The 25,143-nt window shown below is 43.7% G+C and overlaps 1 protein-coding gene across 2 annotated transcripts in view; it reads left to right on the top strand.

Annotated features, from left to right (window-relative positions):
* ST3GAL1 (ST3 beta-galactoside alpha-2,3-sialyltransferase 1) overlaps positions 1–23,365 on the top strand; it is a 78,174-nt gene extending 54,809 nt beyond the window's left edge. For both annotated transcript variants that reach the window (XM_009088263.4, XM_050970885.1), the window contains exons 3-7: positions 8,078–8,274; positions 11,477–11,656; positions 16,301–16,346; positions 18,593–18,712; positions 20,142–23,365. In XM_009088263.4, coding sequence (XP_009086511.1) covers positions 8,078–8,274; positions 11,477–11,656; positions 16,301–16,346; positions 18,593–18,712; positions 20,142–20,315 — 717 coding nt within the window. In that variant the 3' untranslated portion in view covers positions 20,316–23,365. The remainder of the gene's footprint in view (positions 1–8,077; positions 8,275–11,476; positions 11,657–16,300; positions 16,347–18,592; positions 18,713–20,141) is intronic.
* The last annotated feature ends 1,778 nt before the right edge of the window (positions 23,366–25,143 follow it).

The following is a 25,143-nucleotide window of genomic DNA, read 5'->3' as shown; positions in this document are numbered from 1 at the left end:
AAAAGACCTCTGAGATGGAGTCAACCTGTGACTGAACACCACCTTGTCAACCAGACCAGGGTACCAAGTGCCACATCCAGTCTTTCCTTAAACACCTCCAGGGATGGTAACTCCACCATCTCCCTGGGCAGCCCATCCAGTGTCTAATCACCCCTTCTGTGAGGAAATTCCTTCTAATGTCCAACTAAAACCTTCCAACCATAGTTTTGGACTATGTCCTCTCATCCTGTTGCCAGTTCCCTGGGAGAAGAGACTGGCCCCCACCTGGCCACAACCTCAGGTGATTGTAGAGAGTGACAAGGTCATTCCTGAGCCTCCTTTTCTCCAGGCTAAACAACCCCAGCTCCCTCAGCCTCAGTCACCTTCTAGGACTTGTGCTCCAGACCCTTCTCCAGCTTTTTTGCCTTTTCTGGACTTGCTCCAGCACCTCAATGTCCTTCCTGAAGTGAGTGGCCCAGAACTGGACACAGCCCTCAAGGTGTGGTCTCACCAGTGTGTTAAAAGTTCAGCTCAACCTGAAACAGATTCTTTCAGAGAAAGTTTGTTTCTTTTTCAGCAAAATGAAAAAAACAGATTTTCAGAACAGCCTAAAGTCTTCCCTCCCCATCCCGAACAAAAGCTGTGCATTCATTTTCAGGGCTGTCTAACCATCTCTTAGTGTTTTCATTCTTTTATTATTCAGATCATGTTCAAAGGGAATACACCACTTCAGAATACGAAATCAAAGCAAGTTTTTTTCAGATGGTAAAAATAAATCTTCTAAGATTCCTAGACTTTTTCAATCTTCAACCTGGATGTGTGAAATATTTTGATGTCCCCCATAAGTGCATTGTGTATTGGAAGTTTTTACTCACTGAAAGTCTTTGCCCTGATGTATAGTAGATGAAGAAAGTGCCCTGACTCCTCTGAAAGATGGTTTTGGGTAAACCCCAGGCATGATGTGGCCTCACCTCCTCATTGCAACTGATTCCTTATGTACATGTTGCTTTGGGTAAGCTTTTCCAAGAGAGTGTCATTTCTTCAGTAAATAATTCCCAGGTGCATCCTGAGGGCAGCTCCCTTTCTGCTGTTCATTTTTAGGCTCATCTTCAAAGCAACCCGGAGATTTCAGCCAGTCTTTAGGAAAACATTGCTCATGGCCGTGTTTCACTCTTGTGTGCCTTGCCAACTCAGTAATTTGTGACTTTTTGCTATATTTGTACATAAAATGAGGTATGAGGAAACCTGAGATTGCTCCAGCTTCTTTTTGGGGCGGGGGGGATGACTGTGTGTTCACTCTCAGGAGCTGATTTCAGACAGTGTGGTGGTTTTGTTGAGCTGTAACTGAGGCTCTGAGATGCACTGGAGCTCTTTATTACACAGCTGTGACTTCCCTCCCATGGGGAGACCCGTGTGATGTGCTGCCCTAAAAGCAGGCACAGCCCTTGCCTGTCCACCAAACTCAGTCTGCCCTCCCTCCCCCTTAACCCTGCTGCTGTAGGTGTGAATAAGTGCTATTCATCCCAACAGTCCTGCAGCATTAGTATCCCTCCACACTAGGACAGTGAGGACTGATTTCAGAGGTTAATGGCCAAATTTGACATTTGGGACCAAAGAATGGAGTGGTTTCCCTTGCTTACAGCTCTTCCCATGGCTGCCAGGCTGCTTCATGGTTTATTTGGAGAATATATGGTTTCAGCCTGGTAGCATGTGACCTTCTGTAGGAAATATTCATGCTTGCTCTGGATTAAACTGTTTGTGTGTAGTGGATTTAGTGCTGCCACCTGTGCAGGTGGGAAGGAGCAGGGGGGAGAAGTCAGTGCCACCATCCCTGCAGTGGCTCACCCTGCTGCATGGGGCAGGGCTGCTCCAGAGAAGGCCCCTGGAAATGTACCTGGCTTTCCTTTGTTCATGGAAACAAAGGGGATGTTGTCAGGATGGCTCCCTGCTTCTCATTTGCTTAAATATACACAGCTGATAAACTGTCCCTTCGTTATTTTAGTCAGGTATTTGGGCAAATAATGGCCCAAATTCTGCCACCTACACCCCTGCAGCTGCTCTGTACTTTTTGTGACTTAAAGTTGGATTGGAATCCCCTACTCTCAGGGAGGATCTGGGCATTAATAACACTTCAGGCTGTGAACATTTTGTTAGAAATTCCTCCCTCCCTCCCTTTTCTCCCTCTCACCCTTCCTGTCTCCCACCTCCTCTCTCGCTCTCTCTCTCTCTCTCTTTCTCCTCTGCCTTCTCTCATCTCATGCTCAGGGACTGTGAGAGTGTTTTTGCAAGGTGGCACCTGGTGTTACATGATACATTCCTTTCTGTTTACATTTTGTTTCCCACCTTCCTGAGCTGGTTCACCTGCAAGCTTTCCATTGTTTTACCATGACACAAATGCTGTGGATGTTCTCACTAAATTTCTCATTAAATTTCACGAAATGTTCTCACTAAATCTCCTAACCCATATATAAGGAAACATGGCAAGAATTACATGCTGTGACAAAGCACAGCATTTATTTTTAGTTTTCTTATTTTGTTCTAAAGGCTGGATACATTGTTCTTGGTGGTTAGAAAGTATTAAAAATAGGAGATCAGAACCTGCTGTTCTAAGCCCAAATGTTGAGGCTGATGGATTGAAGTTGTGATAAGTAACTTTAGGCTCAGAGTTTCCTGGCAATCTTCTCTTTAGCACATTGTTCATAAACCATCATGTTATAAGAACTTTTATCTGGAGTCTTACAATGTCTGAGGATCTTGCATTTTCTTTGGAAGAAAGCTCAGATCTTGGGGCCATGTTATTAGTGTATCAAAAAGAAAATATTAGTTTAAACTCATTATGTTTGTAGGAAAAATGTAATAGATGGCTTAAAAATTTGCTTTCAGCTGGTGAACAAAGGGACATCCCCACCCAACACGTGCTGGGCAAGCTGGGGCAGCTGCACTGATTTTTAAGGCAGCAGCAGAGCTGCTTGGCACCTGAGTCATGCATTTTGAATGCTCTCTGAGGAACACGTGTCCAAATATTTTGATCAGCAGAAGTTTCCTTTGAAACTGGGATGCTGTCTGTGACACATACCAGCCCTCTGCAGGTAGCATGCAGCTACCACATCACTGCAGAAAGGGGTACCAAATCCCAAATCCAGGCCAGGCTCTAGGCTCTGGTCCCAGTGCCTGGCCCAGTCCCACCCAGCCCCATCTGCAGTTGAGCTGTTTGGTTGTGACATTTAGACCAGATTTGGACATATGGGAAGAACCTGACCCTGGGCCACCTCTCACCTTCAATGGCAGCCCCCACATAAGTCCAGCTGTGCTGGAGCTGCTCCTCCTATGGTGAGGACAGATGGATGTGGAGGTGGTCCAAGCTCACAGGTCTCTCTCAGCACAAGGGTCAGAGTAGTGCAGAGGTGACCCATACCAATCATACCATGGAAGTCAGAAATTGTACAACTCAGCATATTATTGTGTACTATTTACAGAATATGTGCATGTATGTGTTTATATTTGAGAATGTAAATTTTTTGACTACACACATCAATAAACAAAGCCCAGACTCTTGGCAGTTCCTCTGTTCTTCCCCTTCAACTCTTAGATGCATAGGAATTGAAGGACATTAACTATAACAAGAATAAAGCCATATTTTCCAGACCAAGGAGGCATTTTTAAAATTGATGATATCCTTTTGGGCTCTCCTTGAGTCTGTAGAACAGAGATTACCTGGATTTGCCCCAGCTGACTCTTGCTAGGATTAATCTTGTAGCTGGAAAGTGTTGCATGAGTGTTAATACCTAAAAACTGCAGCAGTGAGGCAATTAGTAGCTGGGCAAAAGAGATTCTCACGGGGCTTTATTTGCTCTTTAACTTTTAAATACAGTTTTAAAACATTAAAAAAGCCACAAACCCCAGTATTGCTACCCCAGCTTGCCCCAGGCTGCCTGGCTGTGTTTTGGCAGGGCTGCCCCACCAGTGCTGGCTGCTGCCACATCCACAGCTGTACCTGTCTGTGCACCACCAGGGTTCTGCCTTGCTCCATTTCTGTCTGCATCTACATCACACCCACGATTGCAGGCTCATCTATTCTACCTGCTCATCATTTGGGGTTTTGGAGCTGTGGTTAATACACTGCCAGACTTGGCTGTGGGTGCAGGGTGCACACCAGGAGAGCTTTCCTAGGAGGTTCTCCTGACTCCTTGGAGGCCCCAAGAGAAGAAGGACGTGGATGGAGCAAGTCCAGAGGGGGCCTGGAACAGCTTTCTTGTAAAGGCAGAGAATTGGGGTTGTTTAACCTGACAAAGAGAAGGCTCTGGGGAACCTTTATGGCCAGCTTTCAATAGCTGGAGGTATTGAAAGGAGATATTGAAAGGATAAAGATATTGAAAGGAGAGCTGGGCAGGGACTTTTCACAAGGGCGTGTACTGATAGGACAAAGGGGAATGGCTTTAACCTGGAAGAGGACAGGTTTAAGATTAGTTATTAGGACGAAATTCTTTCCTTTGAGGATGGTGAGGCACTGGCACAGGTTGCCCAAAGAAGTGGATGCCCCATCCCTGGTTGTTTTCAAGGCCAGTTTGGATGGGGCTTGGAGAAGTTTTCAAGGCCAGTTTGGATGGGGCTTGGAGCTGCCCATGGTAGGGGCGTTGGAATGAGTTGATCTTTAAGGCCTCTTCCAACCCAAACCATTCTGTGATCCATGACTGTAGCTGTGTCCTCACCACTCCAAGCCATTATCCCTGAGCAGCCTTGGCTGAATTCACACTCTCCTTTGCAACCCCTTAGCCAAGTTTTGGGTATTGCTGCTTGGTAGTGCTGTCAGTGTGCTGCTGTTGGAGAGCCCAGTGAAACCTCCTGAGAAGTTTAAAAAAGCAGCAACTCCCTTGTCATCCGTAGTGGGAGCGTGCACAGTGGTGAGGAGAGAACAACAGGATCTTCCTTGGAGAGCCATTCATGGGTGAAGAAAGGGAGTGCGTGAACTCTGAGGGTTCTTTTTTCTTTTTTTTTTTTTTTTTTTTTTCCTTGCTTTTTTAAAATGAGAAGATGCAAAACCAGCTAGTTCTGTGTGTGAAATGGAGAGTTTCTAAGGCTGGGAGATGATTTAGGAAACTTCTCAATCTGAACTCCCAAATACAGTTTATAACAACCTGAGGTGGAGAGTTGAGTCTCAAGTGACACACAAATATCTTATGGAGGGAAGCTGGACTGTTGAGTGATATTTCATATGTGGACACAAGATGGGTTAAGATGCTTTATGATCTTGGACAAAAAGTTGAACTGCTTCTTTAGACACATATTTCTTACACAGACTTCTGAGAAGAGCAGCCACTTCACTCAGGACACAGGGGTCAGGTATTTCAGTGTAGTTAAGGCCACCTGTAGCAGCTATATCCATACACATGTCCCTGTCACATCTACTGCACCTGGAGGGAGGATGCTGTCCTAGCAGAGCCACATGGCACTGCTGTGGCTATGCCTTGCACAGCATGGACAGACTTCCACTCTGTGCTTTTGTTCATTCTCTTATGGGAAAGGCCAGACTGGTGGGAGTTTGATAAGGAGGAGGGAAAAAAAAAAAAAAAAAAAAAGGAAAGACAACAATACTTAAAAAAAAAAAAAAAAAAGGACAAAAATTTGGTGTGGGAAAGTGAATTATAATCGGCTTGTAATTGTAATGCTATTAAAGTGGTCTTTTTTCAATAAGCCAAGCAAACATTGTGCAATAAGGAACTGGTTGCATGTTAAGTCTGAACATTTATAAGCTGAATATGCCTTGGAGTTAACCAGCTTTGTTGCTTCCTCTTCTCTGTCTTGCTGAAATGTCAAAGAGTAACCAGTGTTGATAGAAGATTAGACCTGAGACATATAGTTCAGTCAGATAATCATTGGGAAATCAAAACAAAGCACTTCAAATGAGCTAAGGACAGATTGTATGGATGTTCCTTAGCACTTCAAATGAGCTAAGGACATCCATTGTATGGATGTTCAGCACACACTGCAATGAGGTCATCACCGTGTTTGAGGTCTCTGAGAGAATTTCCAGCATAAGTAATTGTCTTTCCCATGGAAGTTGTGTACAACAAAGGGATTTTAGGACAATTGTGTCCTGCTTTCAGGTTGGTGTTGGTTGGCATGTTTCAGGTTGGGTGCAGTAGAGTTACTCTAGACAGAAACATAAAAGAATGGTAGATGCCTGAGCTCTGTAAATGGAGGTGACCATCCAGGATGTTTCTTACTATCTCTATGCAGCAAAAATGCATCACTACTCCAAGTCTTTCCCTTTGCTGATGCTGTCAATCTGGACAAAAAGAAAATGTCACTTAAAAAGGGCACTCAGGTACTTGGAATTTTCTGAAAATTGCCTTCCTATTCTTGAATTTTCTCAGGCAAAATCAGTTCAAGAATAAGGTTTTGGTGGGTTTCCTTTTTATTTCTTAAAGACACTTAAGAGTCAGCTCATTTTTACAGAGAAAGAGAGTATATATGGTATATGCAAATGTGTGTTCAAATTATTCCAAATAAGTTCCTTTTTCAAAAAAGTTTGTATTTTACTACATTCTAGACCTGTACTAGATTCTGTGACAGCTATGAAGTCTCAAATTATTTTGAAGGCTACAAGTTTTCTAACATTGTTTTTCTCATATTCAAGGTAAGATGAGGTTAGATTCGATTCATAAAGAACACACAAGAGTTTAGATATGTGGCTACGTGTTGGTTGGATCACACACAAATTTAGAACATGACCTTTTTTATTTATGTAACTGAGCCTTGCACTGAGTGGTGACATACACAGCATAATTACAGTGCTTGTCTGGTCACCCTAATTACTTTGCATCCTAATCACCTTGTGCAGTCCATATAGGTGTATACAGATTAGGAAGGATTAGTGGAAGGTTAAGTCTGTGTATGCATTTCTTTGTCTTCTTTGTTTCAAGTTCTTAATGTCATCTTCTAGCTCTGAGCTGCAGAGACCTGTTGTTTGTTTCAGTGCAAATAAGGTCCTGCAAAAAGCACAGAATTTAAACAAAGATTACAGTGCTGCACCTGTTTTGTGTTTGTGTAAGAGAGGGAGATAGCAGGACAAATTAACAGTTCCTGGTGCAGTCAAGGGAAACACATTGGAAGCTAAAGCCAAATTAGCCCAGGCCATTCCTGGGAGTCGTGGGAAAGGGTGTTTCTCTTCTCTCCCTCCCTGTCTTTCCATGCCTTGGGCTGGCAGAGCCAGACAGAGCCTTTTTGGCCTTGTGCTGGAGCCGTCTCCTTTTGTGAGCTTGGAAGGAAGTGGCACCACGAGAGTGAGTGATGCTGTTTGTGAGCATGCCAGTACTGCCAGCCTCTTCAGTAAATCTCAGAGAGCTGAGCCCCAGAAGGGGAGTGTCTGACCATCATCTGGCCTGCACCTGCCTGTGCCCTCCCATTGCAGCCATTGTTTCCACCATGCACCACAGAGCTGCTGCAGAGCATTCCCCTCCATGGCAACAGACACAATGACCAAGGTCCGGGTGGTTTTCTTCATCCTGGAGGCTTTTTTTATATGATCATACATCTCCAGCCCTCAGGGCTAGCTCTAGTAGGGTTTCTTATTGCATGAGCAGTTGGTTCCTCCACAGTTCACTTCCCATTTCCCTCTTCTACTCCTGGCATATGCCAAAATTTGTGGCAGGGATATCGGCCACTTCTGTCTTCCATCAGCTCCCCTGGGACTGTTCTGTCATTTATAGCAGAGTTAAAAGAAATCTTACACATATCCTAACAGAAAATAGCTGACCCAGAGTGGGTTTAGGCTTAGAGAACACCAGAGGAACATTTATTCTGCTAAGGCCAGCCTCGGGGAAAATACTTGATCTGTTCTGTCATAGCTAGATAGAGGAAGTGTGGGAATCTGATGACGAGGAGGAGAAAAAGGAAGCCAAGTTTAAGAAGTTGAGGAGTTTTTCGCTTGGTTTTTTTCACACTTTGGCTCCCAACACGAAGCCTTGTACTGCAGAATCCTTGTACTGTATCTGTGGGTAGCTGCAGGGTTGCTCTTTGAGGAGACGTTTCAAGCCATCTCTAGCTCACAGAAAAGCTGCCTGTGGTGCTAACCTGGAGTGCTTTTTCTCCCTAACAGAAGCTGCAGGGAGAGAAAGCTCCAAAGAGCTTGAATGCCACTCTGGCAGAGCTGTTTGGGGTGATCCCTGGGGACGGGGATCCTCTGCAGGAGCGCGGCTCCGACTCCTGCCGGCGCTGCGCCGTCGTGGGCAACTCGGGCAACCTGCGGCAGTCCCAGTACGGCCAGGACATCGACTCCCACGACTTCGTGCTCAGGTGAGGGGAAACCACTCAGCTACAGCTGCCTTTGCTGGCTAAAATTCACTGGTATTTGGGGGGACAGGTGAGTAAACAAGGTTGCAGGATCTGTCTAGAGAAACCTGGTACTTAAGTCCAGTCTAAGTTTCAGGGGCATAAATTATGTGTGTTGGAGATAGCGCCTTGTGTTTTAGCTTGGGTGAAAAAACATTAATAGGTGTTGATGCTGTAGCTTGTTCTGCACAGTCCATGATTGCCTGTGTTAAAAAATATAGGAGTAAAAAAAGATTTGCACTTGTGGGTAAGAGTTATTTCTGCAGCCAGTGCTCAGGAGTGATCTTTTAGACATTTAGCTGACTGTATAAGATTTGACTTTCTTGCACTAGTTCATTCTTAAGCAGTGATAGGGTGGGGAAGCCAAAGACACTTCTCAGTGGATCAGGAGTCACCTATTTGGCTGCAGGTAACTTGTAAAGGATGGCATTGTTTCTCCCTTTCGAGGCAGCAAGGTTGGCTACTTTATTCCACTGAAAGGCAAGCAGGAGCCAGTTGAGCAGAGCTTATCAGCCAGAGGGCAGCCAAAATATGTGGACTAAGTTAATCTCTAACGTGTCATCTGCCTTTCACACCACAGCTGCCAGCACAGTACAATTTGCAGAGCAATTGTACTGTACAGGAAGGGAGGGATTGCTCTTGAAATGCCACGTGTGGGATTACTCTCTCAAAAGCAACAAAAGCCTTAGTAGGAAACTGTGCACTGAAGTCAAGAACAAATCAACAGAAGATCAACACTGTTTGAACTGTTAAGCCACCTTGGCTTCTGATGTGGCTTGAGCGTGGCACAGAGTCTTCAGGTGACATCTACCTCTTCACAAATCATATCAGGATTTGCTTCCTGCAGTTCCATGTCTTGCTCCCTGCCAAAAGTTCCTCCCCAAAGGCAGAGGCACCAACCTGGTCTTCAGATCCATGAAGGGAAAGGGAGAGCCCTCTACATTATTCCTCCAGGTTGTAAATGTGGGACAGCTGCAGGTGTGGGAAGCTGGGGTGCATTATACTTAATTCTGTGTCCTTCCATATGGAGACAGCCCCACTCCTGTGTGGACTTGCTTATATTGCCTGTCCTACGTTTCCAGTTTCTTGCAGAAAAGACCTTGCTGGACTCAAAAGTTGGTAGTAATAACTAAAGAGTAACACACCCAGGTGCATGTTTCTGCTCTGAGGCCTTGCCCATCCCATAGCCAGCCATCCCTGGCAAGGGCAAAACTCTGGGTGACTTAGTAAACCTTGCAGTCTCAGATTTATATTTCAGCAATCTTAATCCAGATCTGAAAGGACTGCACAAGGTTTTAGGATTCACCGTGGGAATTTGTGCAGAGAAGGTGACCCCTCTATGCATCAAACACAAAATCTCTGGTGACCTGAAATTCACTTCCACATGCTCTGGCAATACAGGCAAGTGCAGGGGAGAGCCAAGGAGTCTGAGGGGGCACCTCTCCTTCCAAACAATTTTATTGTATAAATAAATTTTATTTGTATAACTTATCTACTTTCCAACAGAAGGAAGTTCCTGCTTGGTCCTTCCTGCTGAGCTCTGCCGTCTGCCATATGGCACCAACAGCCCCACCATGGTGCCAGGAGAGGCACATGGACCCAAGGGCAGACTGTAAGATGGCCAACATGTCACCCTTGTTTGTGTCTTGATGGAAAGCAAGACCCATATTTGATCCCTTTGACTGACTAATCTCAAGGCAAAGCCCAGGAAGTCCTGTGCTTTTCCAGTGTTTCTGCACAGTGTGGTGTGGGTCTCTGGCAGGGAAGGCAGTAAAAGAGAACTCAGTAACAAATCCACGAGCTGGCAGGATATTCTAACTACACTAATAACTCCCTTGAAGGGAGTTAGAAGAAACTTAAGTAATTCACCTGGGGGAGAGCTGCAATAACACAGCCTGGCATAGACTTGATAAACAGATTTTGCCTCTCCTGTTATCATTAACCAGGGCAGCATGTTGTCTGGCAGTGTATGATGCTCCTCATTACCTCGTCAGCTACATCCTTCCTTGTCCTCCCTGTGCTTCTGCCAGGAGCTGAGATAATGTTATTGCAAGAAAAAAAAAAAACATTTTGCTCAGACACAACTGAGGGGTTTCTCCATGGTTTTGTGCAGAACCATGGATCTGTACAAGTCGCTTCAGGGATCTCTAATGTGCTCAGTGCTGCACCACAGGAATATGCAAATCTCTGCCACTGAGGAGCTAAAGCATCAGGGAGAGAATTGTTGATGTGTTCCCAGAGTGGCTTTCAGAAGTGAACACAGTCATAGAGGCATTTCTGCAGTGCTGAGTTCAGAAATCCCCTCTCTGTTCCCTGTATGGGCCACTCATTTCAGAGTTGGATTCTATCCTCGTGGATCTCTTCCAACTCAGAATATCCCCTGATTCTGTGAATCTCTGACACATCCAACATAAGGTAGGGTGGCCCTGTTTGGCCAACACATCTTAACTGAGCCCTGGAGGCCCTGGGCAGATTTCCATGCACTGACCCCAGGGTTCCCTAAAGCACCCCATGTGTGTGCAGAGTGACCCATTTGGAGTACATGCTGCAAAGTAAAAGTAAGGTTTGAGTAAATGAAGGGCCAGCAGCAGGTCCTGTATTTGTCACTGTCTTTGTGTCTGTTTGGCACTGACTTTTGTGCCTTTTTGTGGGAGAACCACAAGGAATGTCTGCTGCTTCTCATCACACGTAGCATATTTTATTAGCTTGACCTTAAGACATTCAAATACACTTGGATGGATAAGGGGGAAATGGAAGTGCAAGAAGTCAGGCTGATGTACTTCAGGGCAATGTTTTTCTCACCAGCTGGAGGATGCTGCTTTAGGATGAAGTGAGATAAGTCCTCATGGACTCACCACTCTTTTGATGACTGTAAAGTGAACACAGGGATGTGCTCAGAGATACACTTGGTACACTCCTGTTCAGTCCAAGGAATTCCCCACTAAAGCTGAGCTTTCATTTACTGTTCAGTCACATGGGTTATGATCATTCCATCTTGCCTGAGGACCCCTACACCTCTCAAGGCTGTCTGAAGACCCTGTATATAGCACTCCCCTTAGCCATGGAAGCATATTCCTGACCTCAAGCAAATGACTTGATGAAAACTCACATGGACTTGTACTTACCCAATTCCTCTTCTGTCTCAATTCTTGTTTTCGGGCTGCAGAATGAACCGTGCCCCCACTGCTGGCTACGAATCAGATGTTGGGAGCAAGACCACTCACCACTTTGTTTATCCTGAGAGCTACAGAGAGCTGGCAGCAAATGTGAGCATGATCCTGATCCCCTTCAAAACCCTGGATCTGCGCTGGGTCGTCACAGCTCTCACCACAGGCACCATCAACTTGTGAGTAAGGGCAGGCACAAGGGGTAGGAGCTCCATACTTCATGTTGCTGTAGGAGATGGTAGCCTATGTGGGGCAAATCCCTGCTTCTGGTAAGGCCTAGGGCTACTTTACAGACCCTCTCAATTCAGACTTCAGCCCTAAACACTTGATTTCTAGGAAAAGCTAATGTTGTGACTGTTGTTGGCAAGGATCGAGATCCAGTCCCTTACATCCCCAGGGTCTCAGAGAAATAAAAAGGGAGTTTTTTGCTGGTGGAGATGACCAGTTTGGTCAGAAGGCTTGTGAGCTTTGGGGTTCAGTGCCTCAATTTGGGCTTTTCTGCTCATCCTTCCTCCTCTCTGGTTCTTTGGGAGTCAGTACATTTGCAGAAGAGGATGAGGAGGCAGTGAGGGCTGTGCAGGCTGCTCACCTGAGGCAGGGAGAGCAGATGCAGACTGCAGTACTTGGTGTCCCATCCAGAGGATGAGCTCCCCTGGGCAGGTTGGTCAGGAATTTGGTCTGTCTTTCCTGGTGGAATGTGACTGAGAACTGTGCAGAGGAAACAATGTTTTATGTGTCACCTGCATGTCTTAGCCTTAAATTCATGAGTTCTACTTGGCAATAATGTGGCACACTGGAATTTATTCCCCAGTTCTTTTCTGAGTGCTGTCAGAAGTAAAGGTTGTCTCCTGCTAGATTTATGGCAGCACTAGAATTAGAAATGTGATCAAAATGCATGTTTCTTCTGGAAGCCTGCTAGCAGATTCTTTTCCTCCCTCTAAGCTGGCTTTTCCTAATCCAGAGAATGAAATACGTGACATTTGTACTGTGTGTGAGGTTATCTGCTGGATGTGAGACCACAGCCCTGTGGGGTTGCTTGGTGACACTCTGCTACACACAGACAGCAAGAGCAGATCACATTGCTTTACTCCAGAGAGAAATATTTCAAGACATTGAAACTTTTTTCCCAGTTTCAAAGTCTCAGAAGATTTAAACTTGGAAAAGTGTGTCTTGGGTTTGCTGACTGGACATAAGACCCACTTCACAATTTTAAGACTCTTTGATGGAAAAACAAATGAAGATTTATTTCTACTCTTCTTTTTTTTTTCTCTCTTTGTAGATACATTTTAGATTATTTTCATTTATTATTAAGATTCCCTTAACTTGTAAAAAATCTGTGTTAGCTTCCTTTTACCTTTTTTATCACCAGCATTTAATACATACAGTCATAAACTGGCTTGAAAAAAAAAACACCTTCAAGACACACTCATAACTTGGAAAAATCAGTTCACTTAGAAAAGTCTACCACTCACTACAAGTCATTGGGGTGCTGAAACCTGACCAGGGAAGGGTCATGGAACTGGGGAAGGGTCTGCAGGACAAGTCTGATGAGGAGCAGCTGAGAGAGCTGGGGGTGCTCTGCTTGCCCAAAAGGATGCTCAGGGGAGTTCTTACCATTCTCTCCAACTCCCTGACAGGAGGCTGTAGCCAGGTGGGGGTTTGGTCTCTTCCCTCTGTAAGGAAAAGAGGAAATGCCTATAGTTTCACCTGGGGAGATTTTGATTGAATATCAAAAACAATTTCTTCACCAGAAGAGCTGTCCAGCCCTGGAGCAGGGTGTCCATGGGAGTGGTGGTGTCACCATCCCTGAAGGAATTAAAAAAATACAGGTGTGGCACTTAAGCACATGGTTTAGTGATGACTTGCCAATGGTGGATTAACTTTTGGACTCAATGATCTTTGAGAACTTTCCAACCTAAATGATTCTATTGTTTTATTGTTTTATAATTTGCAGGGCTCATGTTTTTCAGGCAGGTCCACTGCCTGTCCCTGCCCCAGGAGAAAGCTCTTGGTGCTTCCTGAGCTCTGAGCCCTGCACTGAGTGAGCCCTTAGCCTGTTAGGAAGATATAACTGACCACAATGCAGTCACAGCACATAAAAGGGAAAACACCTTTGCTTAATAAATTACAGGATATATTATATATTTATAATTAGATTGTATACATGGGCTTGGTAAGCATCTGGTATAAATTAGTGTGCAATTATTTAACCACATGAAAGAAATACCACTATTTTAAGATATTTGCCATACTCAAAACAGGGAAATTGCATAATTAATAAGCTGGACTAATAAAAGCAGAAAATAATAAGGATACAAATCATAGCAATGTACAAAGCATAATTCCAGCCTTGTAGAATTAACCCACGAGCATGCATTAAACACACAGTGTCAGATAATGGGTATAAGGAAATTGTTGAGTGCACATTTTTAAAGGGGAGAAAGCATGAAATAAAAATAAAACACATTTGAAAGTCAGTATTTTAGAAAGGAAGAAGTACTTATCTCCTTATCCTGGTCTGCTTGGGCATTGTTCCACGTGCACAGCCTGCAGCTGAGTTTAGGCTAGCAAGAACCCAAGTGTACTCACAGCTAAAACAGATAAGCATCCTCTATTGTTGAACTTTTACACAGTGTTTAATTTTCTGTATTTCAACCAAATGAAAGAATTTCCTAAAACTCAAAACCTGTGAGTTAAATATATTCTTCTCTTAGTATTATCATAATTCTTGCAGTTCTTTATCATTCAAAACAAAAGCCAAACTTGAGATTGCCTTAATCGTAGCTTCAATTGACAGCTGAGTGATTCTCTCAGACATTCTCAGACTGATGTATTTCCATCTAAAAACATCTCTCTAAGACTAAGCATTGTTCCAGAAAAGACTAAGAAATGCCTTTTCTGGGATAGGAAACTTTCAGGCCCACATCAGCCATATATTTTCCCTGGTTGTCTTCACCTGCAAGTCTTTTAGGAATCTGTATGGTGAAAAAACTCCACTTTGTTTGCAAAAACAGTTACTGTATTCCTCAAAATGTTACACATCTTGGCTCAAGGGTTCAGTAAATGTTTTGTACAATGAAATGAATGTTTTGTACAGGGACAATGACAGATTCCCCTGGAGCCCTGCTAAGTGGCCCATGGAAGATGTTTCCCAGGTGATGTTCCACTGCCTGTAGCCACCTTCATCACAGGTGTCACTGTCCCACTCCTGTTTGGTACCTCCTGGGTCACTCATTCCCTGGCTGCCCTGCAGCCCAGGTTTTACATGAACATAAGACAGAGGTTTTAATCAGTGTGCCAATATTTTCTGTGTCATTTTATGTAATTCTGCAGTCACATGACAGCAGGACTTGAGTATTCTGAAAGAATGAAGTAGTCCTTGGTTAAATTGACTAATATGTCACCTGGCAGGAGCTCCAGCAGTCTCCTGGTTAGATCAGAGATGTCCATGAGTACTGTCATAGCACTGCACACTCATCTCTTTGGTCTTCTGCTGTTATCTATCCATGAAATACAGCCCCCTTGTTTCTTCCACATCACCTTTTTAGAAAACATTAACTTTATTTAGATGATACTAAGGAGATTCTACCAGCAAAGAAGCCTTTTTTGTCTTCATGAGCACAAAAAGGGCGTGGGATCACCAAGACTATGTTGATTTGCTGATCAAGGCCGGGCATGGGCTGCAGCTGCAAGGGCACATTTGCTGAGACCAGGGCCAGAAGTCTGCAGGAGTGTCCCTTTCCCCAGCAGCATCATCTCCTGGGAGCATTGGAACCTCCCATCTCCTCTCTCACTGCCTCCAGCCCAGAGCACAGCTGGCAGGTCAGGAGAACATTGCCAGGTCACCCCTGGTTTGGGAAGATTCAGACTAAGTTTTAGAAGTGATGATGTTCCGTGGTTCAAAGAAAATAAAACCGTAATGGCAGGAAGCTTGTCACCAAAACCCGAGTGAAACCATTTAGACTGAACTAATGGCAGACTTTGGTGCTTTACCCCAACCCATCTAAAAGGTGTGCAGGATATATTTTGGGATACACTCCAATTACAAGGCCAGCTCACCCGCATTTTTTCCCTTGAAACAAACTCAGGATAATTTTTTTCTTACAGCACTCATGATGAGCTGTGCAATGCCAGCACACACTGTGCATGAGATATGGGGAATAAAAGTTTTTTTTCATTTTCAAGACATGACTCATGATTTCAACCCAGTCATAAGGTGTACCTTGGAAGTTTTATGCTGGAAACTGCAGGAAGCCTTCAGCATCACCCTGGGGAGGAGGGAAATAGCTTTCTGAGAGGGGCTGTGTCCTGGGAATGCCCGTTCCACATAACCCCAGAACTGGTGAACTCTGCTGCCACGACTATGAAAATCATGTGGTAGCTCCAAGTATTAGGAGAGGAAAAGTCTCCCCCTGGTGGGAGAAGGATTTTCTGCCATGAAGTTAAGTGGAAAGTCTTTCCCATCATCAGAGAGCAAGGACTGCAACAATACTGGCCCAAGAATCAGAAGTCTCGAGCTCCACATAGTATTGACTCTACAGTATAGTCTCAGCTGAATCTTCCATGTCCTACTGTCAATAATTAACTTGAATATTTTAAAACATAATAGTTTCCTTTCACATTTCTTCCATGACAGCTCAGGTTTTCTTGCTGTGTTACTTAATTCCAGCCCCATTTTACAACAACTTCTTGAATTTACTACTTTAGAATAATTTGAATTTATCACTGTATGTGAAGAATATTCTTTCTTTGGAATTACATGAAAATATTACTAAGTTGGGCTTTTATTTATCATGGTGCTGTCTTTCTTTTTTCTTTAACAGCACATATGTTCCAGTTCCAAGGAAAATCAAAGTCAAAAAAGAAAAGGTGAGCAGTGCTGGTTTGGGGATTTGTTCTGTTCATTTATTTGTAGGTCTTTTGCCTGTTTGGGAGACTGCAAGAATCCAAGCAAGCCCTTGACATTCATAAAAAGTTGCAGCCAAAATGCAGACGCTTTAAAAGGCTCAGCTAAGCTAAAGATTTGGCTCCTGTGTGCCTTTTAGGCCATAGATCAACCACTAAATAACTGTGGTTGGAAAGAAATTGCTTTTGTGGCTATGCCATTGCATGAGCTCTGTTCTGAAGGTTGCATCACTTCCTCTGGTGCTGCTCAGGAACATTAAAAGTGCAGCATTGTCCTCCACAGTAACTGCTCTGTTCCTACCCATTGCAGCCATTTGTATGTAATGATGCTGAGGAGAGACTTCAGAGGTTTTCTTAAACAATTTTAATATTTGTGCACCAAGGATGTTTCTGACTCCCAGGTCAGTTCCTTGTAATAAGGAGCTAAGTGAACTCTGAACAAATAGAGCTGTGTGTTTCCAGGTCAGTAGAGAATTCCTGGTGGTAGGCTCTTAGCCCACAGCTGCAGTAATTACCTGTACCCAATTAAACAATCTTGGCGGCTGAGCTCAGGCCAAGTGTAGGAAGGTTTTGCTCCAGGTGGGTTACAGGTCTCACAGGCAATGTTCAAACACAGTTTGCATGAGAGCACAGGCTGGAGGCAGGATTTTCCATGGGGCAGGATGTTAATTCCCATGGAGGAGCTTTGGCCACTGTGCAAAGACTTCTGTTGTTGTAGCTGCATGGTTGGAGAGTATAACCAAGGCAGGCTGTGTGGGAGAGGAAGAACCTCTTCCATGGAGCTTCCAGAACAATAGAGATCTCATTCTCTCAGCCTTTGGAGAGACTGATTTTCCAAAGAAGTACAGGTGTCTAGTCCATCAAGGGCTGTTAAAGTATGACATTAGTTCCAGAACATTGAAATTACAAATTAAAGCACACACCTTTCGTTCAAGAGGCCAGGTTTTGCCAAAGCCTTCAGGTGAGTCCCTGAGCTAGTATCAGTTTATTTTCCTTTTCTTCAAACCATGGACCTCTAGGGTGCAGTAAATAATCCCTTAGCTCATCCTGACCTGTTGTGAGGTGCATGATAACCTCTGCAAAACCCATGTGAGAAGCACCAGGGCAGGTTGTTAAACTCACAGCACAGCTGAGAGGCAGCAGCCCAGGGTACAGTGATATGCAGCAGCTTCCTGAGCATGAGAGGAGAACTCTCTCTTTCTTCCCACACTGTGCAATGCAAAACAGCCTGTGAGAAGAGATTACACACAGATGCAATATCAGCAATTAACCTCTGACTTTGTAAAAGGAAAAGCCTTGCAGCTAACACATACCACTGAAATGCTGTCACTCCGATAGCAAACACACCGTGCAGGGGAAAGTCTCTGTTTGCCTCACTCAGGGGAGGGGGTTCAAACCAAGGGCTCCTGCCAGTCCTTGGATTTACTGTACTCTCAGGTCTTAAGTGCTCTGTCTCTGGGAGATGACCTTTGTGAGATAAACAAATGCATTTTATGTCTTGTAAGAAAAAAAAATACAGCATAGAAAAATGGCATGTTTGAAAAACAGGATAAAAGAAGCATACATGACCTGATAGGCTTCCTGATAGTTTGCATTTGGCCCTTGGTTTCCTTAGATCTGTACCTATAGAGATACCAAGACTTGGCTGGCACATTGTGCAGAAGAGGCAGTTCTTATGTTCCCACTCAAGCTGATGGGAACTGGTGATTTTAGGAACCTTTCCCAACCTGAATTAATCTCTGGTTTTGTGAAATGTGTCATGGCATCTCATGTTTCCCTTGTTCAGGACTCCACTCCCCAGAGCTCACCTGCAGGGTGCTGCAGGGAGAGTTGAATGGCTAATACCTAATTTCCATCTCACTTGTGCTGTTTCATTCCCATTGGTTTCAGTAGGAATCTCCAGGATTTACATTACTGTAAACAAGACCATTACATTACAAGACCAAGGAAGGGCTATTGATATGTAATTGCACATGGGAAATATTCCTGAATGCACTGAATATGGGACTTATTTTTGCCTTTTATTTGCCTTCAAGGAATAACTATTACTCCTTTCTTACCCCGTCCCCTACCCTGGTGTCCTACCATTGGAATGATGTGCTACCATTGTTTTTTCCCCAGGAAAATGTGCTACCATTGGAATGATGTGCTACCATTGTTTTTTCCCCAGGATATGTTACTAATGAGTCTTTCTCTCCAACTTTGCCTAGATCCTGGTTTATAATCCAGCTTTTATGAAATACATCTATGAAAACTGGCTTGAGCATCATGGGAGATACCCCTCCACAGGCCTTCTGTCTCTGATGTTTGCTCTCCATGTATGTGATGAGGTAAAGTCTGTCTGTGTTTGGATATATGGGGAAAAATCAGGACATTTCACACTGAAGAGCCAGGAACAACCCCTGGCCACTCACTCAGCCTATGTTTCCCCCCTCCACCTTCTCTTCAAACATGTGCAGACTCCTCAGAAGCATGCAGACACGCTCCAGTGCCAGTGATGGATTTTTTTAATGTCAGCAAATCGCAGGGTTTACTGTGTACTCCAGGAGAATATAATTAAACATAAACAGAGATTCCAGCTGGTATCAAAAGATATCTAAACATGAATGGTATCTGTGCCCCTCTTGCTAGTGAAATTTGAATCATGTTTTGTCTCCTATTTTCAAACTCAGGCTTGTGGGTTTATACTGTAGGTTATTAGTAAATGCCTTTGCTCCAGCAATCACTTGGGGAGATTCCCTTGTTTGAGTGATGTGAGGTGCTCCAAGGTGTCTGGAGACTCAGCTAGTTAGAATAAGGCCAGGTCAGCTCTACAAAATCCTGCAAGTATGGGCTTGTCAGCATGGGCCATCAAAAGCACTTTGCTGGCGAAATCCCTATCCTGGACACACATTTGCTGGGGAGAGTTTTGGTCCCCCAGGCCTATTTTGCTTGGAGAGGTGATGGAAATACTCCTAAAGATCCTGGAAGAAACTCTATCATAGTCACAGCAGGTTGGCTGGAGCCTGTTTTCTGGTAAGCAGGCAATGAACAGGGCTCTGACATTACCAAAAACAATTTAAAAATAGCTCATATTTGAATGTATCTGGGTGTGGTTGGTTTAGGGAGCTGGTTTAGGGCTATGACCCATTCTAATCCAGTCAGACATACCACCACTCTCAGTTTAAATAAATCAGTGGTGATGTTTGGACTGTTACCATCAGAGGAGACAGGCATAGCCATCAACAAATGAGACTTTGGGAGGGGAGAGGCTGTAGCTGGGTGGACATGCAAAGAACATAAAATCCACCTTTCTCTGAAGTAACTGCAAATATCATATAGTCAAGCATATAAGTGTGGTGACCATGGGTCATTATTTGAAAGACCAGGACAAAACCAAATTTTTTTCACTTTTTGTGGCTTAAATCATCTGAAGAGGAGATTCCCATCCCAAGCCACAGGTCTCCTGAGGTCAGTCATGCTTGAGGGATAGGAATGCATTTTTGTGTTGCTAAACAAGAATTAATGGATAGAAATCTCCTTTTCCCTCTGAGTTGAGGTCTGGTGGTGTCTCAGCATAGCTTAGGATGTGACATGGCCTGGGTTGGCCTTGGGCTGTTTCTCTGTGGTCATGTCATGCAGCAGAAGAGCTCGCAACACCACTGAGCACCTCAGGTGCTGCTGCCTGTAAATACACTGAGAAGAAAGAGTTTCTTCAGCATTTCAGATGAAGAGCAATTGCTTTCCAGGCCATAACACTAGTTCTCCCTTCCCTCCTAGGTGAATGTGTACGGCTTTGGAGCAGACAGCAAAGGACACTGGCACCATTACTGGGAAAACAACACTTCAGGTGGGGCTTTCCGGAAGACTGGCGTCCATGACGGGGATTTTGAGTTCAATATAACTTTGACTCTTGCCTCCATTGAAAAAATAAAATTTTTCAAGGGCAGATGACCCTGGTCATGGGGACAAGTGGGGGCTGCAATTTCCAGCATGCAGCAGAACGAAGCTCAGTGAAGATGATCTGGGCACCAGCCAGGTTTGAATGCGTGGATCTGCGGTGGGTTTGGAGCATCTCACGCCGCAGGGACGAGGCCGAGGCTTCCAAGCTGCACATGATTTCCCATCTTGGGATAGCTGGGAGCTGCCAATCAGCTGGAATAAATTAATCTCTGCTTAGGCTCTATGGCTCAATTCTTGAATTACTGATGAAAGATCTGCCTGTTGCAATTAGAGGAAGCCTGAGCACAGGAACTGCTGTCTGTGTGTCTGTTCTCTCCTCGAGCAAGGCAGCAGATCCTTGAAGAAGAGTGAAAATGACTTCTGGGACTTGAAATCTGCTAAGGCAGCTGTGAACATCGTAGTAAGGATTACCTCAAAGAAATTAACTCACTTCTGCTGTTGATCTTCTTTTGGAACCACCTCTTCTCTGTTCTCTTATTACTTCTGTTTTCATGCTGTATTACGGAAAAACATGATGAAGTTGCCTGGAGGAGTAAATATTTCAACCATTGCCTCATTTTGCATTGATAGTGTCTAGAAAATTTGAATCAAATCATCTCATGTATTATTTAATATTGCTTCCTACACAGCCATAATGATGGAGAAAATGATACTGAAACTCCAGGGGGGAAAAAAACGGCCTTTTTAGCCACTTGCTTGTCTCATTTGGTTATATATAATTTTTGGGGTGTTTTGGTGAAAAATAATCTGGAAATTTTTTTTAAATTTTTTTATTTAATCAGTTTAAAATTGGAAAGTGGACTTTCTTCAAGTCATTTATATGTGCCTTTTATAATTGTGCAACAAATGTGATTTTTTTTTTAAGATGACAAACCCTAAATTCAACATTTTTATAAAAGGGGGAAAAATTAACCAAAGTTTAGCTTCTGTCTAGTATGCTTTTGTAGTCAAAACCAATAGTAACAATTCCTATATTGTATTTGAACAAACACAAACAAGACAATTTTTGAGGTAGATTTTACCTTTTTTATGGGAAAATATTCAAAAGTCCCAAGGAAAAATTTCTTCTTAATTTTTTTTTTACAAGTTTAAAAATGCAGTATCTCTTTACAAGATCTCTATCCGAAATGGAAAAAAAATCATGGTTTGGGATATTAACTAATTATATACTAAAAATCTCCTGCTCTGTAGCAGCACCTACAAAGACACAATCTGTACAAGCTGATCTTAGAGCATGAGACAGATTTCAAAATCATGTATATCTCTGGAGAAATGAGTAGATTGATGTCAGTACCCCCAGGCAGTGAGAGGAGGGAAGTTACAGTGGAGGTTTTATACTCACAGATTTTTGCTGGAATCAGTGCATTAAAGCTTCAAGGACAGATAAAGTGTAAATCCAAGTTCAGTCAGTGAAGAACAGAAAACTGTGGTCTTTTCTTCTCAATATGATGAAAACAGGACTCGTGCATTATGGATCCACTTTCAGCCTTGGTGAAACCAGAGGAGTTCTTGCCACAGACTTCAAGGGACTTTTGATCAGGCTTGGGAAAAAATGGCATATTTAGTTTTTAATGTATCACATTGGTTGGAATTTCTGGCAAAAGAAATCATCATCTAAATGTCCTCTCTTCTATGCACCAGTTGTGGCAGAATGTCCAAGCAGATGAGTATCTGGGTCAGTGAAAGCCCTTCAACAGTGATGTGTTCATCCAAGATTTATCCCCTTGTCTTTCTGTACCTGTTGGTACCAGTGAGGTGCCCTGCAAGGCAGCAGCACATGGCACAGTGTCATGGGCACTGGAATTTTGGGCCACAGCACTGCTCACCAACATGAATTGCTTTACCCACGTGAGTGTTACTGGACTTGTGGCCCATAAAAAGCCAAGAATGCCAAATGTCTCTGTGGGAATTGATCCCTCAGCTTGACCCTTCATTGCAGCAATATGGGAAGGGCAGGATTTTCAAATCCTCAAATCCTCATGATGAGACCTGTTCACAGTCCTCCTGTCAAGAAGCCATTTCCCAGCATGAACTGCATGTCACAGGCACAGCAGATTGGATGGGCTCACTGTCTTCTGCAAGTCCTTTGTGAAGGAATGAAGCATTATGCCTGAACCATGTTTGTTTGCTTTAAGGATTCCAGGTTGTTTAGGTTGCTGTTAATCAATATGGCTCTTGTGAGGTGCTGCAGTAATACAAACAAAGCACGTTGAAGAGGTAAAAGGCTTTGGGTGAGATGGCAGTCATAGCTTCACAGTGTGGCTGGATTTTGGAGCTTCAAGTACTTTTGTTTTTTTCCTCATGGACAAGTATTAGTAATGCAGAAACATTGACTGTTCTTCCAGTCATTTTTAGAAAGACTTGGGAAAAAACTCATGGTGGTTAAATGCCCTTGATATTTTGTTGTTGGGTTTTTTTTTTGTTGTTGGTTTTTTTTTTTATTTTATCACAGGGGTCAATTTGGAATCAATAACAGTGGGAAAAGAAGCCAGCTATATTCTAGCCTGTGTTGTTTGAAAGTTTCCTTTTTCTGTTCTAATAAAATTTCCACTTTCCCCTGAACATTCTGCTTCTGACAGCACATATAAATCCTCATGGCTCATACATGCAGGTAGATTTAGTGTCTTCATCATGGAACAAGCTGCAATTCCCATTTAATTTTGTTGCCAACAGCAAGCAGTAACTGTACCACTGATGTCCAGAGTGCAGGGAGAGCAGAATGTGGATCTCTCCAGGTGTAGGATGAGGAATAGTCTGTGCCATCATGTTTCTATTCCAGGGGAACTTTTTCTAGAGTTGTTTAGGCAGCTGACTGTTGTGTTAGATTCTTGTCTCAGTTTCTCCACTACTTTGCTGCTCTTTCAATTGCCTTCAGAATCAGGAGATACCAACAGATGATGCTGAGGGAAGAATAATTAATTCCCACTGGCATTGTTGAACACTGTTTTCCTGTTTAAAACTTTTTGGGTTTATTTAGTTTAAAAGAACCGAGGAAAACATTTAACAACATGTCAAGGCTTCAAACTCTTGGACTGTATTTGCCACCACTGCAAAATCTCGGAAGCACTCCTTGAGTGTGTGTTATGTTTTTTACCAAAGCCAATTCTCTTGAGCACTTTTTTCCTCCCATGTCCAGGTTTTCTTTGTACTTTTCTCTGACTACACAATCAATTATGATTTTTTTCTCTAATGGTGGGAGTCTCACACAATCATTTGTTGACATTTTATTTATTTAATTTTTCAGTATGATATGAATCAAAATAAATTTTTTTATTGTAATCAAATCAAAGTGTTTCTGTGCACACTTCTTTTTCCATAGTATTTTGATTAACTCCTAGAACCTCCTCTGTCACATAACAGTGTAATGAAGTTTATTCCATTTCCTCACACCCATCTAGCCATACTCAGTGATCTTAGAGGTCTTTTCCAGCCTTTATGATTCTATGATCCCTTGGGTGACATTGGCATGTTTCAGGCTGCTTGTGGTCATCACACTGCTCCCATGGCAGCTCTGGGCCTCTCTGGAGAAAAGAAATTGACCTTAATATGCATGTGGTCTCCTGATGGATCTATGCTCTATTTAAGGGATAAAGAAAGGAAAATAATGAGACTCAGAAATCAGTGACTTGAGAAGAAATTCAACTTGTTCTGACCTGGCTGAGATCTGAGGATCCACCCCAGGTCCCTGTTTTCAGCCCTGCTGAGGTCACACAAGCACTGGGGTCATGGCTGGCTGAGCTGTCCATTAGAAGAACCCTCCAGGAGTTGGATCCCTGTGGTCAGGTGTCACCTCAGCAGGTGACACCCACATCTGCATGACCATGACATGTGGAAACACCACCTTGGCTGCTTCTCATGGACCTCATCAACTGCTCACTTTCCTTATCTGTCCTTTCCTTTTCATTGTTTCAGGGACTGGGCAGGGTAGATGGTCTGGCAGTGATGCAAGGTGCCCTTTGGAATGGAACCATCCTGGTGGTTGGAGCTCAGGGAGTCACCAGAGGTCAGCTCAGGGAGCTCCTGCTCAGACACAGGCAGGGGTGAGTTGGTCACAGTAAGAGCTGCTGTCTAGTGTGACCTTCAGAGGATCAGGTTCTCACAAACTGCTTGGTACTTTGCTTTTCAACCCAGGCTCTAGACATGCTGCATCAGTGAGATATGAATGGATACAGCCCAGCCAGAATCACACTTGCTGAAAGTAGGTGGGAAGTAGAGACACACAGGCCTGAGGAGCCATTCCAGTCACTTCAGGTGCAGAGGAGATGCAAAGCATTTGCTCCTCTGTTATTCTCAGCAAAGCAAAATAACACAAGGAACAGCTTTCTTACAGCTCATTTTGTATTTTGCTTCACATCCACTCACAAGAGGTGCAAGGCAATGCAGCTTCCAGATCTGAAATTATTTTGTCAGGAAAGTAATTTGCATAAAATTACAATCTGGAAACCACTTGAGACGAGTAAGACATGCAGCAACAACAGCAGCAGCATGCAGACAGATGGACCAGCCACAGGACTTGGACAGAGGACTTTGCTTATACCACCAAATGAAGAACAAAAGGAGCCACAGGGGAGCTGTGTGGCTTCAGTCCACGGCATGGGTTCCTTTGATGGCTCACAGTCAGAATAGCAATTAAACCCAATGAATGAAAAGGCAAAGGAGTCCCTTGCCACCCTTAAAAATCTAATTTCCCTTGTCTTTTGTATAGAATTTGAGGGAGTTGATCTCAGTACATTTATTATCTTCAGGCAATATGAAATAAAATAGGGTTCACACAGGGGAAAGTTCTTCATGGTCAGGTACTTGCATGCAGATGTAAATC

Source organism: Serinus canaria, chromosome 2 (genome assembly GCF_022539315.1).
Source record: "Serinus canaria isolate serCan28SL12 chromosome 2, serCan2020, whole genome shotgun sequence".
NCBI classification, from domain to species: domain Eukaryota; kingdom Metazoa; phylum Chordata; class Aves; order Passeriformes; family Fringillidae; genus Serinus; species Serinus canaria.
The sequence above is the reverse complement of the archived record's forward strand: the minus strand, read 5'-3'. Positions and strand labels throughout refer to the sequence as shown.